General features: G+C 44.4%; 3 protein-coding genes across 6 annotated transcripts in view; 2 read left to right on the plus strand and 1 right to left on the minus strand.

Moving 5' to 3' along the window:
• Nucleotides 1-1,081: 1,081 nt before the first annotated feature.
• hmga1a (high mobility group AT-hook 1a) lies at nt 1,082-7,658 on the plus strand. 2 transcript variants are annotated; one of them, XM_076741407.1, is made up of 5 exons: nt 1,082-1,240; nt 2,248-2,367; nt 3,375-3,455; nt 4,484-4,540; nt 5,417-7,658. In XM_076741407.1, exons 2-5 carry the CDS (start codon nt 2,269-2,271, stop codon nt 5,483-5,485), a joined length of 306 nt encoding a protein of 101 aa, XP_076597522.1. In that variant the 5' UTR covers nt 1,082-1,240; nt 2,248-2,268; the 3' UTR covers nt 5,486-7,658. The 2 variants fall into 2 exon arrangements, with proteins under 2 accessions (XP_076597522.1, XP_076597521.1); XM_076741406.1 differs by lacking the exon at nt 1,082-1,240 and adding an exon at nt 1,399-1,495.
• Nucleotides 7,659-7,795: 137 nt separating this feature from the next.
• On the minus strand, nt 7,796-11,816 carry smim29 (small integral membrane protein 29). The gene is made up of 5 exons (XM_076741405.1): nt 11,747-11,816; nt 10,910-11,206; nt 10,757-10,782; nt 10,550-10,655; nt 7,796-9,466 (listed from the first exon to the last, which is right to left on the minus strand). Exons 2-5 carry the CDS (start codon nt 11,015-11,017, stop codon nt 9,398-9,400), a joined length of 309 nt encoding a protein of 102 aa, XP_076597520.1. The 5' UTR covers nt 11,018-11,206; nt 11,747-11,816; the 3' UTR covers nt 7,796-9,397.
• A 4,040-nt stretch (nt 11,817-15,856) lies between these two features.
• Nucleotides 15,857-19,551, plus strand: part of pacsin1a (protein kinase C and casein kinase substrate in neurons 1a) — a 32,543-nt gene continuing 28,848 nt past the window's right edge. Inside the window, exon 1 of one of the 3 annotated variants that reach the window (XM_076742046.1) lies at nt 15,857-16,368. The gene's annotated coding sequence lies outside the window, so the exon portion shown is untranslated. The other 2 variants (XM_076742047.1, XM_076742048.1) reach the window with 2 other exon arrangements.

Raw genomic sequence — 19,551 nt, forward strand, 5'->3', positions numbered from 1 at the left:
ATATATAAGGTGGCTGTAACCTAACAATGGCTTCATAGATAGATGTATACTTTAAAAAAAAAAAACTTTTACTCAGGCATATTTTGAAATACTACAGGTAAGCACTTGCTTTAATAATATACTGCAGCAGTCTTTTTAAAACCACACTCCTACTCGTTTTATTCACTTTTATTCATTTAACTAACTTTGTAGTAAATTTGTAAGTACTTTGTGTCAGTAAATTTAGATAAATTTGTCACATGAATCCATAGAAATCACACTAAGCACTGTGAAGCAGCAGGAGAGTGATGAAATGTAACCAAGTACATCACTAAATACTTTGTGGAAGTACAGCTTTGAGGTACTAGTACTTAACATGAGTATTTTCATTACATGCTTCTACGTGAACTACATTTGAGAGGGAAATATTGTACTTTTTACTCCTCGACAGCTGAATTTAGTTGCACAAATTACGACTGTAGATGGAAAACATACTGGTTTCTAAAATAAGATGCTTCATTATCGATTAAACTTAAATAACAGGAAATGAAGTGATTCAATTTCGCTCCACCTGGAACTACAATAATACATTCACAATGAAATAATGTCATATATAATATGGATCATTCTTCTGTATTTAGCTGTCTAACTTTGATAGTTTAGGTGTATTCTGTAACATTTTGAATGCAGGATGCAGCAGTCCTATATTGTCGTATATTTTCTCGAGTAAAAGATGTGAATTCCATTATTATAGAAAATTATATTTTAGGAGGAAAATAACACGAGATGCCTCTCTGAGCGTAAAACCAGCTCGTGTTTACATTGGGGGAGGTCAGAGTTCACTCGCCATCACTGTGGAAGCTGTGGTATGTGGGCTGCTCATGAGCAAACGCATACACCTTCAGATACAATGCATTTCGATCCGAACACTTCCTGCGCTTGCCCAAAGCGCATTCTGCAACTTGAACGCACGCTTTTTGGCGATTTGTGGACAAACCTGAGGGACCCAGGAGGAAGAGGAGGAGGAGGAGGCGGAGGAGGAGGAGGAGGAGGAGGAGGGGGTGGCGGGTTGAGCTCCTCTAGTACTGTTGGTGGCCCATTTATCATATCTCCGCCCTCCAGTGTTTGAGCTCCCATGAGGGCGGCTCTTTAAATTGCCCCAAAACTGCTCCTGGCTCGCGCCTTTTTCTCTTTATCTGCAGGAGACGCGACGCATGTGCTATTTATAGGACGTCGTAGGATCCAACTTCTCAACCTGCTGGTAAATAATCCAAAAGCTTGTTTCTCTTTGGGGAAAACCTGTCCTCTTCTTTTCCAATTCATAACTGTTTTTTTTTTTTTTTTTTTTAAACGCTGCATGAGCTGGGATTTGCAAGGGGCGGGCTGTGTGTTGTCTGACGAATAAAAGCTGTAGCCTATAGATCTGCGCTCGGCTTTTAACCGGGTACAACCAGCCAGGCTTAAAGGAAACATTTCGTCTTAAATTCAGAGCAGAGGTTACAACGGAGAGACTGAGGTGAGTGCAGGAAAAGGCGACGGCGAACGGCGTGAAAGTTGTGCACGCACCGGGAAGCCGCAAGCAAGGGGGGGTTTAATGCGTTTTACAGCGCCGAAGCTCCGGCGACAGGAGGCTGCATGCTTTCAGTGTGGAGCCCGTCTTTTGTTGCTTTGGCCCGGGCTCTCGCTGCCGCCGCTAACGCACCGACCGCCTCGCTCGCCTGCGTTATCTGTGCGTTTTTAAACGCAAGTGTCCGTGCAGCCTGCGTTTAGCCTGCAGATCCCACCGACCACACACACCAGCCATTTGGTGTGTGTGTGCGTGTGTATGTATGTGTGTGTGGAGATCTGTCCACGGCCCCGGCGTGCAGACACGCTGGGTGAGATAGTTTCATGCAAGGCCTGAATGTTGGACACAACAACTACAGCAAGCGGGCCTGCGAGCATGGCCGGGTTCAGCGGTGTTTCAGCAGCTTTGCGCGGCCTGCAGGGTCCCAGCTTCACCGTGCGAGCCGGTTTCATATCAATCCCTTATTTGTGAGGCACCGTCGGCCGTGTAATGGAGCGCAGATGAGACGGAAATAGACCTGGAAACAAATGCGGATTAATTGAGTTAAACGCGTTACCGGTGCACGGTTCGCCCGGTCATTCGTGGTTTGTTGTTGCGGTCAGTGAGTTTAATTGCTCCAGTTTTTTTATGTGCTGCGTGTGTGTTTGTGAACTCGACGCCTCGTCTTGCATCAAGCCTGACCGATGTGATTTATTTCCCAGGTCCGACAAAGCAAAGCAAACATGAGCGACAAGGGGACAGTCTCACCGAAGGAGAAGGAGGCAACAGAGAAGAGGGGGCGTGGAAGACCCCGCAAGCAGCCCCAGGTGAAGACCTCTGACGTAAGTACTTTTATTCTTACTTTGGTGTCAGGGTTGCACGTCCTGAAAGCACCACGAACCTAAACACAGCAGGAATTACGCCTATGCATGGAGAGAGGGAGGGACTGTGAGGTGCAAAAGCAGATAAACAAAACAAGCCTTCAGCCCACATCTGTTCCAGCTGATGCTCAGGTGGATCTGTTGCAGGCGAGGTGCTCATGCATATCCATGTCATAAGCCCCCCTCTGCTGTCTCCCTGAGCCCTTATGGCTGTGACCATCCGCTCACCCCTTATCTGTGTTAATGTAGTAACCCTACAACAAACTTCCTGTGTGTCTCACCGGTTTGTAAGCAACCTGTAACCCTACACCTTTAAACTGGCTTTAACCCCCCTTCACGACCCACCTCCACCCGTCATGTAATGGGTGACATAGCCGCGTGGAAGCGCAGAGTGGCTCATATAGCTGTCACTCAGCGCGCCGTGTTTTAGTATTGAATTGCTCGGTTGCTATGAGCTGCGGTTGTAAACACTAGAAATGCAACAGGAGACGCGTCTGCCATGGCTGAGCGTACAACCACAAATTATCACACAAACACGACGACTCGCACTGAAGTTACCTTGCGTCTGGAGCTGATGGTAATCCCCTAAAAGTTGACGCAGGCATTCTCCTTCACGCACCTTCGCGTTTCGGCGTCTGAGCAGCACGTTCTGCTTTTTGTGTGCCAGTGTTTGTTTGTCTTTACGAGCAGTTGTGGGTTTGAAACAGCGGTTTGTTTCCGTGACAGACCATGGCAACCTGCGGCTGTGACCACCTGTTGGTCTTCAAAGTACACGTCAGTCGCATTAACCTTCAATTCTGAACTTTTGCTATGAGAGTTTTGCATGTATATCAATGCTCATATTGCCCTGTCCTCCTTCTGATAATGTGCCCTAAAGAGACTCAGTCAAATGCTTGTTGTAGATAATAAGATATTATACAGATTTTTTTTGTTAGCATGCTAACTTTATCTTTAAACTGTCTCATTAGGAACCAAGTGGGTCCCCTACTCCAAAGAGGCCCAGAGGACGGCCGAAGGGCAGCAAAAACAAGACAACCGGCAAGGGCAAAGTAAGTCGACACTGTCTGCGGACATGTTTTCACACAGCGCCGCGTCATGATTTCAACAACCGCTAACACGCACCCTGAGTCGGAATGACGTCCGTGCCAAGAAAGACGGATGCGGCTTTACAGTGAAGATGCACGCGGCGTTCGTTGTCCCTCTTGCAAGCGCTTCCCTTTTCGTAACCCTCTGCTCCCTCTGGCCGATCAACATTTCAACGGTAGCTAACCTCATCCTCTTAAAAGGACGTCCTGCTGTTACTTCTGATATATTGGTTGGCTGCAATGTAGCTGCTTCCCCTCCTGGTGTCAGAAATAGCCCGGCTAGGGTTTCCCATTGTAAAGACCTTGGTTTACTGCCTTACTTTTTTTTTTTTTTTTGAGTGATGCTCACTCTGTACTTCCTGTCCTCCAGCTTCCTGCAGCTTGTCATGCACAGTGTGGTGCAGGTGCAGAGGCCGCAAGACTGTTTCCAAGCTGACACTGAGCACCCCCCCACCCCCACCCGGCACACAGCCCTAGTTCTTCTCTGCCTGTCGTCTCCATAGCAACAACTGATTTTCTCCCTCGCCCCAACCCTCCGGCTCCCCCGTGCGCTCTGTCTTCGCTGCTCTGTATGGGAAAGGGAGCGAGCGAGGGAGAGTGAAGCGCTCATACATGTATGATATAGGTTTAGCAGCGAGGGCCAGGCTGCAGAGGGTTTGTGTCTCCGCTCAGTTCCACCAGCTGTCTCTGAGCCTCAGACCAGGTGGCCAGCGAACTGGAGTGCCCTGTGTGCAGTTCCTGTCGGCCTTCCAGATAATAGCCAATGAACCCAATGCCCCCTTTCCATCTGTCTCATTGCAGAGGTACTACTGCCATCTGCAGGCAGCCAGCGGCAGAGCTCTGTGCAGATATCGATTGTTTATATATCACAAGTTTTTTTGCACCAGTCCCCTCGTAAACGGCTTTGACTTCAGCCGGGCAGATCGGCGGGTCAGATGCATCGCCGCGCCCCGCCCAAAGCTCTGATAACACGGCACTGTTTTCTTTCACAGAAGGCGACAGCAGCCCCGTCTGTAGGGGGGAAACGCAGGGGAAGACCTAAGAAGGAGGTAAGAGCAAACAGCGCAGCATCAGTGCTCACATTTGTTTAAACCATTCCTCTCCTCAATTGAATTATGATTGGTATGACCGTCTGCAGGGCGAAATTGCATTTCCCTAATTCCCTCGCCTGCCTCCTTCCTCTCAGACGAGTCATTTTTACTCATCGCAGCTATTTTGGTTCTCGTGCGTTCATTTAGAGCAGCTTCTTGGTCGGCAGAAGGTCTCCAGGCACCTTAAGACCTCATGCAAAGGCAAATCTGAACCTGCAGGACAGCTTTCTCCTTCAAGTGTTCCCAACAGCGTTAACTGACAGCGCCGCTTTTTTTCCTGCGGCGGCAGAAATGAGTTGCCAGACGACGTACAGCCGGTCAAAAAAGCATGTTTAATCTAGGAAGAAATTGCGGTCTTGTAGTAACATTCTGTCATGTGCATGAGTGGTTAGGGCGTACTCTGAAAGAAGTCTGGATTGAATTAGTCACAGAAAGGAATGACCCAAAGTTACCCTCCTAACTATCCCCCTCATTTTTATGAATGAACATCTTGGGCTGTAGTGAGTGAGGAGGAAAAGGCGAGAGAGCAAAAAGCAGGATGCCTCACTGTGACTCACCACTCTTATGAATCACTTTTCACTACAGATGGCTCACCCTTCCCCTGGGTGTTCTTCATGCCACAGTGGTTTATCAAAGAGATTTATAATAACATTTATGTTTTTTCATGTTGGTACTCGGAGCTATGAAAAGTAAAAACAGTCACGTTGAGACATGAATCACAGGCAGCCATTGTTGCTGACTGTTGATGGCACTTGAGAGGCATTTTCCTTGTGGGCGTAGTCGAGGCCTGACTGGACTTTTTTTTTTCTCTCTCTCTCTCTCTCCCTGTCACAGGAGAAGGAGGAAAAGGCGTCCCAGGAATCATCTGAGGAGGAGGAGGAGGAGGAAGAAGAGGACCAGTAATTCACAACGCATGCTACCTCACTCAACATACTGACTTACTGTTAACCAGAACTGGGCTGTATCTCCAACACCAGTGCCACCACATGACCACTGTTCACGACAAAGCCCTCTTTGCCTGAAGGAGGGCTAAACACAGTACAAATATCATGCAACAGCACTGGATAGAACGATGGACCTTGCTCAAGCATAGATCTAAGAATTACATGAAAGGTAACAGCCCTTTTCTCTACATGTCATGTTATCACAAGTCTTTTATACTGGACAAAAGTGCGCTCAAAGGAGCCTGGACGTTCCCCCCCCCCCCCCCCCCCCTCCCCTGCCCGAAAGGATGGTTTGTAGGACATTCTCTCTGCTTAATGTTACTTATTTGTTGTACCCGCATCTGGGATGGTAGGGCATATAGATTTCTCTCCATGTTTTGTACTGGACAAAGGTGAATTTTACCTATACTTGCTGTTTTGTTTTCCTTTTTGTGTGTGTGTGTGTGTGCGTGCGTGCGTGCGTGTGTATGTATGTGTGTGTGTGAAGTGGTTAACCTATCCTTTGCATCGTATTATAGATGGAGTTGAGCTTCAGCGTTTAGGATGAGAATAGGTAACTGATGGTAGAAGTGTTTTTTTCTTTTTTTTTTTCCCCATTTCTAACCTGCATAACTGATTTTGCCCCCCCCTCCCCCTCACCAGTAAAGCAGAATCACCTTTACCACAGACCCCTCCCCTTCCCGTAGGACAGTTTAGATTTACTCCTGCTTCTCAGACTTCTTCGCGGTCCTCGCGTGCAGAGGGGAGATGTAAAGTGTATCGTCAGTAATCAGAATAGTCTGATCGGACTTACTGTTTTGTTCCTTCGGGTTACATACGTTTAAGAAAAAAAAAAAACATGAGTGTGCTGCTTTTCACGTTATAATAAAACTCAAATCTTTTTGGTATAATGTGTGTTTTTAAGGAAAGCGTCGGCAGAGTTCAAGGCTGAGAGCATCAGTGTCGTTTCTTCAGGGAGCTTTTACAAATGCTGTTACATTGGCGTCTTTGTCTTCACATGGTCCTCAGTTTCCAAGCGCTCACTCAATCACTCGCAAGGCAAATTGCAATTGGTCAAACAAGGAGTTTGATTGTAATCGAGGATAGTTGGTGGCACTACTATCCGACAGGGCTGTACGTTTGTTTTTTGTTTGTTTGTTTTTTTTTCATTCCATCGAGCTCTCAACTGCTTCACCTCGCTTGGTCTTCACTTAGTACAGTAATATACTTTCTTAGTCTTTTTGAAGATGTGTGTTGTATGCTGTCTGCTACAGGAAAAAAAAAACAATGTTTGTGTGTTTTCTAAGTGTCAGGGAACCCGCGGTCACAGTCCACTTAACTGGGTTTTTCCACACACCTAAGCTGCTACAACCTCAGTTACGAAACCCGGAAAACTGCAAACAGGCGATACAAGGCCTGGAATTTCATACCTCACTCAACAGCTTACTTTACCATATAATTGCATTTAACTGGTTTTCTGTTGTTTTTAAATGTAACCTCTGGCATGAGTTGGAAAGATGTCGTTATTACAAAGTTATGTGTATTTTTTTTTTTTTAACCTGACTGTAATGAGGTATCTAAGATATCAAGTTTGTGATTGTGTGTGTGCGTGTGTGTGCGCGCGCATACGCAGCACATCTTGGCTCATTCATAACCGGAGCTTGCAGACAGGTTGTATTAAATGTGTGAAGCAAGTCAGGGAGACCTGTCAGCTTGACGACTGTGTTCGCTGACTGTGGTAGATTAGCAGGTGTGTTTTTATCCGTTGAAAAATAATTCTTCTGGTGCACTGAAATATTGGTTCCGATTTTCATGGACAAATGTTTGTGTGTTTGTGATAGACTGGGCGCTCTTTCCACTTAACTGTTCTGTTGGCCACAGTGTGTTTGGCACTACCACACACAGCCCACCCTTGCCATACTCATACAAAGGTCATTTCATGTCTTTTTCCAACATCCTCCAACTACTCTTGACAATATCAGCATCATTTTACATACCAACATCTTGCATCTGTTCATTTATATACTGTAAACTCAACAGGATGGGATCATTTTTAATGTACACCATATATAAATGTACAATGTCTATATTTTCTATGGTGCCCTACAACAATTTGTATCAGAAATGGTCAATAAAGAGAATTTTCTTTGTCATTCTGGTCACTTCTTATAAGGCGTGTATCCATATTACATGGTTTCCACCCACCACTCAACGACACATGCAAGTTAATGATGTGCCCTGCATTTTTTTTAACAGTATCTAGACTGCTCAAATAACAATGACAACACAAAAAGAAAAACTTATCACTTTATTTGCATGTTCAATGTTTACACCCATCGATTCTCTCCCAAAGCATCAAATTAGTACAACAGTCTGAAGGCTAATCTCTATAACAGTGCTGCCAAGTTCATATACATCAGTAGTTCTTTGACTTTTCAAGTACAACCTGAAATCAGAGCGTTCATTTAAAAGTTTACCAGGCGTCTCACCAGTGCAAATCAATGTCACATGATTGGGTGTTAGTAGTTTGAAATGACGACCCTATTTTATCACATAAAATAAAGTCTCTAGGTAATGCATAGAAAATGAAGAGTGAGATGACTGAGGAGCACCGAGGAACACGTTCTGTGAGGATGTTTTCAGGTCCAGAAAAGACTGCAGAAAACATCCTTGTAAAAGCTCATTCTGATAGATGTCATGCCTGATAACATCAAGGTTAGGCATGATCTGTCCAAGATATTTATGTTCACAGCCACTGCGACACATGTTCCCCTATAAGAACAGCTTAACAGCTCTATTTTAGTTAGTTTACATTCACAAATGCAAGGCAAATGAAGGCCAGGAAAGCTTGAGATTCATCAAGGAAGAAAAAGTGAGGTTTCCTGAGTGCTTGATACAGTCAGACCTATGGCATTCATCTGAACACGCTCTTCAGCTGGAGGTAAATCTGTGCTGGTGCCATGCCTTGCAGACAGGACATATTTAGGGCACTAGTCACAACTCATTTTGGGGATGAGAGGAGGTTGGTGTTATTTACTTCCATATCTGGCTTTTCATGCCATTGATAAGAGTCATAGGATTTGGCTAAACCACAAAAAGATCTGGATGGTGGGGCAGCTAGTTAGAGCTTGAGAGGAAATTAAAACCAAAGAGGGCGTGTGCATCCTTTTCACTCAAAAGGAAACTGAAATAAAAAATGGACTAAACAGCTATTTCTAACTTTAGCAATATGAAACACTGAACTTAAACCTCTTTTTGGATGTGACATTGCAGCGTTTTGTGTCGGCAAACGTGACTGTTGGGAACTCTCATTTCATCAAAGATTTGTTTTTAAAGCACTGCAAAAAACCTCCGCACAACGACATGTGCAGGCGATGATCGGAAGCCCTCAGCAGGGGTGATGATCTTTAACTAGTGCACAACAGTAATCTACCACACAGGGAACACAGCCCCTAAATTATAGCCACTGCAAATGCCTACTACAACCCACAGGAACATAACTGCTCGCCGCATGTCGCCCACAACAACACTGTGAATGTAAACAACACAGTAAACAAACATAAACCTGTGTCTTCAGATAGATCCCACCTTTCTTAACTTTGACTCGTGTCCTCCAATCCCACAGTAAAAAGTCTGAATAAATAATTTCAAATAAATAAGTTGAAGGTACTGCGTCTGTTAGGCACACAGGATTGGCATCAGAAGCACACAAATGAACAATCACTCTGTCTGTACATAAAACAGGAAATCCAAAAACGCTGACTGTTGCTGATGTGCTCCAAGATAACGGCAAATGGTAGCAAAGACAAACAAAACAGGAAAGTCTTGTGCATGACTTCGAGAATGATTGATCTCTGTGGCTGAAAATGTTCTATGGCATGGTTCACTACCATCATGCATTCACGTCTTTGGTCAGAAGAGGGCGTCGCTGTTGGTAACTTCTGGCCCAACCTTGAACAATCTGAGGACATAAAATGCAAAGTACATGAGTCATTTCTAATAGTCGGAACTGATTGTTCCCAATGATAATATGTAAAGTGACTTTGTGACACTTTATTAGATCAGGGACAGATTTCACAAAACCTCAGCAGATAAAACCAAAACTTTCCAGCAGTAAATAGGAATCCAGAAGGAGTGAGAAAATGTTGTTTTGTGACTTGGGTGAACTGACTCTTTGAGGACATAACGGCCTCTTAAAGTAATACAGGACTTGATATGATTGCATCTCCTTCCAATTTCATTTCACAACTGTGAGTAAAACTTACTGAGCAGCTTTACACCTGGTCAATATCGCCACCTAGTGTTTCACATGGCTCAGTGCATGCTTTTTGACAGGAACCAAGCAGGCCAATCATCTAATGTCAACACTGTCATTCTAGCTATAACCATCTATTTCTATGTCTGCTATTTCTGAACTTGGTCCCACCAGGAGTATGAGAGGAGGTTCAGAGGCAGGTAAGATACCTTTAAGGTTAAACCTTTGGATAACCTGACAGCCACATGTACACACAAACATAGATTTGGTTTTTGGAACTGCTTTAGATGAACCATAAACACCGATTGCAGGAAATGTTTGAAAGTCAAAATTCTGTGCAGTTTATGTTTACAAAATATTTGATCACTAAAGAGGAACTGAAACTACCCACTGGCTGCTACTGTGAGGGATTTGAGTTGCAAATAAAAGAAGTACTGCCACATTTCTGCTACTACTACTACTACTACTTCACTTTCTACTGTATTTTTTGTAGCCCTGTTTCTATGTGGAGGAGGAAGTGACAAACCAAATGAGGAACTGCTGTGCTGTTAAGAGTGAATGGCACAACCAAGAAGAACCACACAACGACAAGAAATACACTGTGACAAAACAAGGCAACAGCAGACGTCCTGTGTGTAAAATGTGGTCAGCTGTATAATGATCAGGCAGGTTGGTCAACCCTCAATGTTTAGAAAGTACACATATCTTCTTACAACTGGTCCCCCAGGTAAAAATGTCCCAGAAAACACATAAATCTCCAAAAGTTTGAAAACCAATAGTGCATCATACCCTTGTGTCCTCTTCCCTCCACAACATTTCCTGTTCAGCTTCATTAAGCTCCTCTGAAGGATCGTACGTGTAAACTGGTAACAGCTGATGACGGAGTCTGTCGATTCTGAAAGACAAAAAGAATCAATCATTGATTTAATGAAACACAGAGATTAATCACGTTTATCACAAAACATTGTGCCATAGAATCAATATGCACCGCCTTACCTCCTTTTCTTACGAATATACATGACCTGAAACAGGCAAAAATGAAGAGTATTACATAAACTGTGCACAAGCAGGTCTCTCAATTCTGACTTTTAATTGAGCCTGTGCGTTGGGTAAGTCATCCTGCACCAACCAAACCAAATAACCACTTACCACAGCTGCGGCTATTCCAATGGTGGTGATGAGGAGAAATGGCACCAGCACATAGCCGACCGCCACATCTCCATTGATGACGGTAGGAGACTGAGTAGTGCTGTTCATTGCATATGTTCAGGAGGTGGGGAGGCAGGGGGCTGCTTGTGCAGGGCCTTTACAAGCAGCAGACCCCCTCCCTATGGCAGACACTGCAGGGGCTTTCGACTCAAGCTACCCGCTTGTTGTTTCTGCCTCATCCTCGTCGTTCATGTGACAACCACATGGTATCACTGCCCTCCCTAATCAGCGAGAAATCTGGGGAGCACGGAAAGAAAGGAATTTGCGCTGTTACAATCAAAGAAGTTGAAAGGTCATTTATTGGCAGTTACGTTACTCAACCAAGCTGCTTGTGCCAGTTGTGCTGAATTGACATAAGCATATAAAAAGTTTAAAGAAAACTGTTTTCCCGTTAATTATAAGCCACTTTTCATGCTGTGGTCGGTTGGTTTGCTGGTATTTGCTAATATGAATAAAGCAGACGGCGCTTCATAACTGCGCTAGCCACCCAAACTAAAATAAAATAAAATTAGCACTTCTGTCAATGAACTTCCCTGTTTAGGGGCTCAGCACTGAGCTAACGGCTACAAGCCCGTTAGCCACCGTTACTAGCTAACATGTATAAACATGGCTAACGTCACCGTTAGCTGCGCGGGTAGATGGAACCGTTACTGACAAGTTGTTTTATAGCATAAACAAGCTGAAGTGTGTCCTCTGCATCGAGAAGAGCTCCAACGAGGTCCAACTACAAGAGACCTGTTTTTCGTTTCTGGTAAATTCAGGTAAACTGTTACTCACCGTGCGATGTGCAAAGCTCCTCTTGTCGATACCGTTATGTTGTGGTTCGCTGGCAGTTTGTCTTCCGGAAGCGGCAGCAACAGTAACACTTCCTGTCTGGACCTTTCAGTATAAAAGTGGCATGACTACACAAAACTAATTCTGTGCCAAAAGTATCCCCCACCATGGCACGTAGTTCATCCTTACACTGTCAGTTCATCTTTATATCTGTTGGAAACGCATAACATCCGATTTGGTCCCACTCGTTGTCCGTTTGGTGCTAAAGAAACGTTTGGTGTGCATCTGTTTGAACCAAATTAACTCCTGGCAGGAGCTAGCATCACCAAGGAGCGTCATCAGTTAGTGTGTTGACATGGTTTTGTCCCGGGTTGGTCAAAACACTCCTCTCTGTTCAAATACTGTATTTGAAGCAAGGGGAGAAAGTAGGGGTTAAACCAGGACTCTGTGTTCCCACCAAGGGGAAAACCTCCAGAACCTGCAGCTGCTTTTCCTGTGGACAGAGCAGAACTTTCAGCAGGGCCTCATGGTAAGAAGCACTTAGACCAAAGTGGACCATGAACACCTGCCTTATCACTTCCCCCACAGATTAATGAAAGTACACCTGCAGGGCTGCAAACCATGATGAATGCAGATTTGTGAGGGACGTTGTATTTGAAAGTTGTGCTGCTGAATTTCAATGTCATGCTATGCAAGTGTCACAGATGACACTTGCGTAGAAGAGACTTGACTCCACGATATCTGCAGCTTCTTTATTCCATTGTCTATCATATTGTAGATGATAGTCTTGTAATGCATTGATTATTGCAGAATCCCTGTTTCGTGAAGTACAAGTTTAAATATACAAATTTAAATAAATCGATTGGTCTGAGAACATGGAGGGTGTTTTTGCCTCCACAGTCCGCATCACACTGTTTGTCCCCAAAGGGCAATTGGTTTGTTTTCATCACTCATTTATTTCTCACAGCCCCAACACTGCCCTGCTGCTGACGCTCCAATTAAATTAGCTTAGCCAGCTCTAAACCTGTTTGATGACAGGCACAAGTCCGGCACCAGGTGTTCCAGACTGACATGTCCAATGTTAGAATAATGATGCAAAATGTGAGACATCTCCAAGATTTGTTCAATATTTGGTGAAACAAGACACTATCATAAGTTAGGTCACAATCACTGGCACATTTCAATATGGGGTCTCTATCATCCTTAGTCTTTGGACTGTTGGTTATCTTGTTCCGCGCAGACTGGGGACTATACACACACACACACACACACACACACACACACACACACACACACACACAGAGTCATTGTTGGTCCAAACCAGATCAATAGTGCAGCATCTGTCCAGATTAGAGGACAGTGGTATTATCTTTTGAGTGCAGGGACGTGGGTCTATTGAACCTGCCGTTACCTGTTTTTTACCTTAACTCTACTTCTACCTGTGTATTTTAGCACGTTGTGTTATTTTTGACTGCTTTGCAAACATGAACAGTCAAAAGTCTGACTTTCTTTGAATTAAAGTTAGAGAGAAAAGTCGCAAAAATAAAAAAGGTTACATAAAGAAAACAACCTGCCACTTCGTTGTTCTGATAGTGATCCAAACAAGATGGCTTCCAGTTAAACAAAAATTAATTTTAATCTAAAATAACTATGAAACTTCAAGCAGGCATTGATGTATGTGCTGCAGAATATCTTTTTCTTTTTTTTTTTAAGATCTTCACAGCTACAGTCTCTTTAGTGTCCTCTCTAAAGCATTTGAACACATCTCCATAGCTACCCGTCCTAGAAATGTCAAAATCTTATAGTTTCCTGGCTTTGTGTTTGTCAGGTGTTGATTTCTCAGGTCTGCAAAGAAAACTGAAAACAGACTGTGAATGTTTTTATCAATAGCCGACAAAAGATAAACCATCTGACAGTTTTAACATCTTAATTTTTCAGTGCATGGATCCACACATTCCTTTAAGATGACGTGGAGGATGGCTCATTAGGAGCAAGTTAGACGAAAAACCTAAAGTAAAATTGTCATAGTGTAATTTCAAAAACATCAGCATTGAAATAGTGTTTGTATATTGCAATATTAGAACACAGTCAAAACAGAGTTTGATGATGGCCGACTTCCTAAAATCAAGGAAGAACTCACATTAAACTGTAATGTGTTGTACTCTAATTTAATGAAAAAGTACAACATAGTTTATTGTATTTAGAAATAATAGAAAAGTCTGCAACAACACATGTAAGATCAGTGTTAGTAGAAGCAACAATCGAGTGACATAATTCAAAAAGTTTACATGCTTCAGATGTTTGTATATCACATAGAACTTTGATCATATAAGTGTAATTAGTGGGACAAGTGTCTCATAGTATCTTCACTGTTCGCAGGCTCAGTGATAGTTTTTTGCACCTTCAGCCTTTTGCCACTAGATGGCAGTAAACAACTTTGAGTCAACAAGGACAACACATTGTAAAGGGTAGAATTTGTAATTTCCCTTGACCACGTTCATGATGGATATCAGTAACAATGGACTTGTATGTTTACTTGTGTCACAATGTAAATTTATGACATTATGCGTCAGCTCAGGTTAATCAGCAGATCAGCGTGAACCTTCAGTTGCTTCAGTTTTTCGAACATTGAAAGAGAATTTGATTAGCACAGATAATCTGTCAGCACAGTCGCTTCCAGGGAGATCAAATTTCCCTCAACAGTTTACGGTCTGACCACAGCAGAGGGAGAAGGAGGCGTGGAGGCTGCATTGTTTAATCAAAGCAGAAAGGAAATTTCATCTTGCCAGTCGTCACCTCTGGAAGGAGCTGTTAGTGTTAGCTGAATATAGAGTTGGATGAAATCATCTGTGTGTGATTATTTGATGTTTGTGGAGGTTAGAGGTCAGGGGTAGACTTGCAGTGGAGACGGTACTTGAGCGTTTGTGCATTTCTATGTAAAACAGACAGAGTCGTGCGTGTCTGACTGTGCATCAAAGCATCACTGCAGCTCAGATGAAGAACAGTTGTTCAGCAGCGTGTGACCGCAGTGATCAAATGAACAATCTGCACTGATGGAAATTTCATTATATAATTAGCATAAAGTCATTGCTCCTCAGAGTCAGACCAAAGCCGGCATCCAGTCGATCTGCTTTAAGGCATTTGCTCCTCCAGAAACCTCGTCTCCACAGAACAAACACCTCCTCTCTTCACCCTGTTTGCGTTAGATGTTGAGTGGCTGTGGCAGGGCGCTTTAAAGGACCAGCACTGCAAAAAAACTGAATATTCTCTCCCCTGATTTAACAGAGATGTCTGCTGTGCATTTCTTTCTTTGTGGGGAATGAGATAAATAGCACATCTGTCAGACTACAGGCAGAAGAAATTTCTAAAGGGTATTATCAGAGCACCAATCCAGAGAGAGTGAAGGCACATAGTGTAGCTCGTGGTTTGTCCATTGATACGAAGTGCACTTTAAAGGGAAGGAGGATGGAAAGAGCCTGCATTGTGAGCATGTGGTGGTTATATCTCAAAACCTCAGACATGCTTTAAAATAACAATCAGGAAGTCCTTGAGTAAATGAAGAGGGAAAAAAATGAAATAGCTCTGAGTCATTTTCTACTCAAGGTCGTGATGCAGCGATTAAACGTAGGATTAAAGAGCTTCAAAATACATAAAACGTCATTATAGTTGGATTTTGTCATTTTAGTGTTTTCACATTGAAGAACCATCCTGACATCATTCATCGTTACGCCGGACCCTCCATAGGTTGATAAAAAACACAAGGTTTCAGTGCCGCGCTCCTCTTTGACCTCACTGCGTGTCTCCTAACACGTGTCCAGTATGATCCGGCTCTCCTACGGGTCACTTGGCCCTGCTTACAATGCCTCTGGTCTGCTGAGTGTAATATAGCACTTTACTGTCTGAGAGAGCACTTTGGTACAAAATGTCAGAACTGCATGAGCCAGCAGGTGAACAGACCTTCCTTATGTACTTGAAACAGTGGATGGAGAGTCTGTAGGCCTGTTTGGCAGCCAAAGGACAAAACCACTCCATCTCCCTCCCCTGCAGTGTAATGCAATGTGGGCGTGATTGACAGGAGGGGAAGCAGTGACGCCTCCTCTCACCATCCGCTCTGCTCATTGGTTGGAAAGTGGAAGTCACATTTGGGGCTCTCCCCATTTTAAATCCGAACTATAAACCGCAATATTATTTTAGCTATTTATCTGTTTTCTTTAATGAAAAATATTTCCCACAGACTCAAATATGATCAACACGAAACTTTCATGCTCGTGAAAGCCTAAGAACGCAAACCACCCACTCCCACCTGCAGATGCGGACACATCTGGCAAAGCTCCCCTAAGCTCATGTGGCAAATGTTGGGAGGGGAATTTGAAAAGTCCTGCATTGGCTCCCTCGTTTCCCCGCAGCCTGTTTCTGTCGTCCATTGAAAGGAAATCGCTGGGCCATCCCCCCGACGCGCGCCTGTGCTGTGGAGCTCCCCCTTGCTGCGTGCATCGTGATCTAGTGGATGCGGAGTCTTGCGGAGAACGCAGGGTCACCTTCTGTCACTGCAAGGGGAAATACAGAATAAACTGCAGCACAGACTGTCAGATAGTGGTGCACCTCAGCGGCGGGCAGCGTCTCTGGTAAGTCGGTGCGTGTGTCTGCTCCGTGTTGATGCCACATTGCTGCACAGGGAAGAGAAGCTGAGCATCCTTTTATAGCAAAGGGCGACGCGGGGATAAAGGAATCTCGTTTCCAGTATCATCTCCCATCGTTCGGACCATGTCTCATCCGCTCTCTGCCGCGAGACCGACCAAGTACTACAGATACACTAGCAATAAGAGCGATTTTGAATAATGCATGCGTCATGTTAAATGGTGTACCGCTGTTTGCATACGCCAAGGGTGAAGAGGACCATCTTGCATCATCTTTGGATTACTATTGCAGGCTCTGCTCTCCAGCTGAACTCTATTCTTGAGTGGTTCACTCCGGTTTTGCACTGTCAACCTAATATTGTGACTCCCTTTGAATGAATAGGACGGGGTGTTGTTTTTACCATACAGCTGTTCCTGTTGCCCTTTGAATTGGCGAGGAAGCGCAAATTTGACCTCAGTGTCCAAATTGTATCAGTGATTCAATGTTTATTTGCTTCAGTATTCTCTGCAGAAAGACTAGAACATACGTGGTCAGTATGATATCAAAGATTGGTGCTATGTTACGCTATAGTATTTGGAGATGGTGGTAAAGCCTGGGGAAGGATTGCCATTTTATGCTCCTTGCCATGCGCCAAATCGGTAAACAAGACTAGGAATGTGATGTGCGTCGATCAAACGCGTCGGAATCACCACTTCTTTCTCTGCATGATGGGTTTTAATCGTTAATCATTCATTGCATATGAGTCGGGGTTGTTTTTGTAGGATTTCTCGGGGAAATGGACGCGCATGTTAATGAGAGCACTCCGCTCTGACGTTATGTAATTGGTTGTCACAGCACAGCGAGGAGCCATCTCTGGCGTCATTGTTGTTTTTTGTTTTTTTTCTTCTTCTTCTTCTCTGACAAACCGACAGCACCACAGAGGAGGAGCATCCTGCTTTCTACATGGGATTAGGTGCATGTGGTCTTTTAATCATTCATCAAATCTGCTCCCGGGCTGAAATGCATCCAGGCTTCCAGCCGAGCAAAGTGTCCCGTAGCCACGTTGAGGCGCTCAGCAGCGGAGATGTTAGTTGTTGTGTTTCTGCAGTTTGCTTCGGGGCTTCTTCTTTAAACCCTGCAGCTTCTCCACCTCGAACCTCCAGCCGTGCCTCGCCGCTGCCGTGCGCAGAGAGTGCGCGTCTGGACGAAGCGCTGCTGCGTGTTTTCGTGTCGAACCCCGCGGCTTTCCGTCCGGGTGGTGACGCAGCGGATGACAGCCGGCTCGCTCGTGTCCGCCTCGGCTCGTTGTGGAGCTGTCCGCGGTGCTGAGCTCACGGTTTGCTGTCAGCAGTCAAGGTGCCCCCAAGAGAGCCCGGCACGAGGCTGCAGAGGAGAGATGATGATACGGTCAGGGGGGGGGTAATCCAATTCTGTGGCGGAAGAGGGGGGGGGTTCAAGAGTGCTCGCTATTTATCAGCAGAGTCCTCACTCTCCACGGCGGAGACGAGTTAGAGGAGTTACAAGTGTATCATCAGGAAGTCCTCCAGGCCCAAAGTCTGATCAAAATATCGTCTTTTCCAAGATCTGTGGGCTGATTTCTATCTGTCTGTCTGTCTGTCTGTCTGTCCCTTAAAATGAAACTCAAAAATTGTGGCCTTTGTGTGTTTAATCTGAAGGATTTTTATACGGTCAAAAAGTTAATTCATAATTTAACATGGGGGGGGGGGGTCCAAATCATTCATTACAGTCATATAAAAATATACATACTGTCATTTTTGTGCAACACAAATGTTTGTTTTTCATTCTTATCTCTATCATCATCATCATCATCATCATCATCAATTTGGGCCTAGTTAGTAAAGCTGGGTATCGAACCTAAAGCGTCCTTTTTGGTACCAACTGAAAGGGCAAAGGACTCTACAGCTGCTTGTGTTGATGCAGCATTTAAAGGCATGATGTGTTCATTTTGGCATTCAACTGTGTAAAATGGACCAGTTCTGTGTTTTGTTGAGTCGTGTACTTCCATTATCCCAAATGTTGCCAACAATGTTCAAACCCGGAGAAAAACCGCTTTCATTCAAGCTAACGTTGCGTTTCATTTGGTCAGTGACATCACATCACCTTCACCTCCTCTTGTTATGACCTCCACAGAAACACCAGACGATGCGTGAGGAAGGACGTCAGCGAGCTAGCTAGCCACTCTGCTGTTTACTCTTGTTTGTATTGCTGAGTCGTGATGGAGCGCCATTATTCGTTTTCGTCGACAGTGGTGGTTGTTTAACAACGAAGACATCAACTCTCAAGATCCCACGCTACTTCATGACATCATCAAATTCCAGCTTTTGTTATTGTTTTGATTGAGAGCCCCCTAGTGGCAGAAATGACACGCTGTATGTTTGAGATGAAAGAAGAGGAAAAAGTTGATTTTGGTGTCCGTACTGACACTCAGGTGATAATTCTCTGCGTGTGCTTTTGTTTGTGCTGGAGTCTGTGCTCGGCTGTGTCCTTGAGCGGCACAGAGCTAATAATTAAGTCAGGAACTACTCGTCCTTCTCTCTTTGAGGCTGTGTGTTTATTTTCAAAGGCCACCACAAGTATGTCATCTCGAGCTGCTCACCCAGAGTCTGCGGTGCTGCTCATTTTGTGTTTCCACGCTCGACTCATTTTGTCTGTGATTATGGCCAAGCGGCGTCTTCCTGCTCAGCAATTTAATTACCTTTTGCACTCGTGCAACCACTGGCTCACTCTGTGGTTATCTCTGACCATTCACAGAAAACAGAAGTTGTGACGTGAAGGTTATCTACCAGCGATAGAGCACACATAGCGAGGTTAACCCAGAGGGCGAAAATAATAGTTTTAGGCCGCTTTGCCTCATGATTTTAGAGAGTTTTTAATCTGAATCCTCTTAGTTTGGTTTCTTTTTGGCCTCGTCCACATGAACTGACAAAGGATTAACAGGAGCGTGGGAAGTGTGGGAAGCGCGACAGTTCAAGCTATTGTCATTTTTTTGGTTGTTTGTTCTTCTGTTTAATGTGAGATATCTAAAATAGGTGCAGGACTTCTGACAAGTGGGGGTTGCTTTGTTCTTATCACATTAGATGCCGCTTAAATCTGTAATCAGTTTTACTTTTTAACTCATGGAGATAATTGTGTCTCAGACGAGAGTCCTCCCTCTAACACTTGGTTGTTCT

The sequence above is a fragment of the Chaetodon auriga genome, chromosome 10 (assembly GCF_051107435.1).
Source record: "Chaetodon auriga isolate fChaAug3 chromosome 10, fChaAug3.hap1, whole genome shotgun sequence".
NCBI classification, from domain to species: domain Eukaryota; kingdom Metazoa; phylum Chordata; class Actinopteri; order Chaetodontiformes; family Chaetodontidae; genus Chaetodon; species Chaetodon auriga.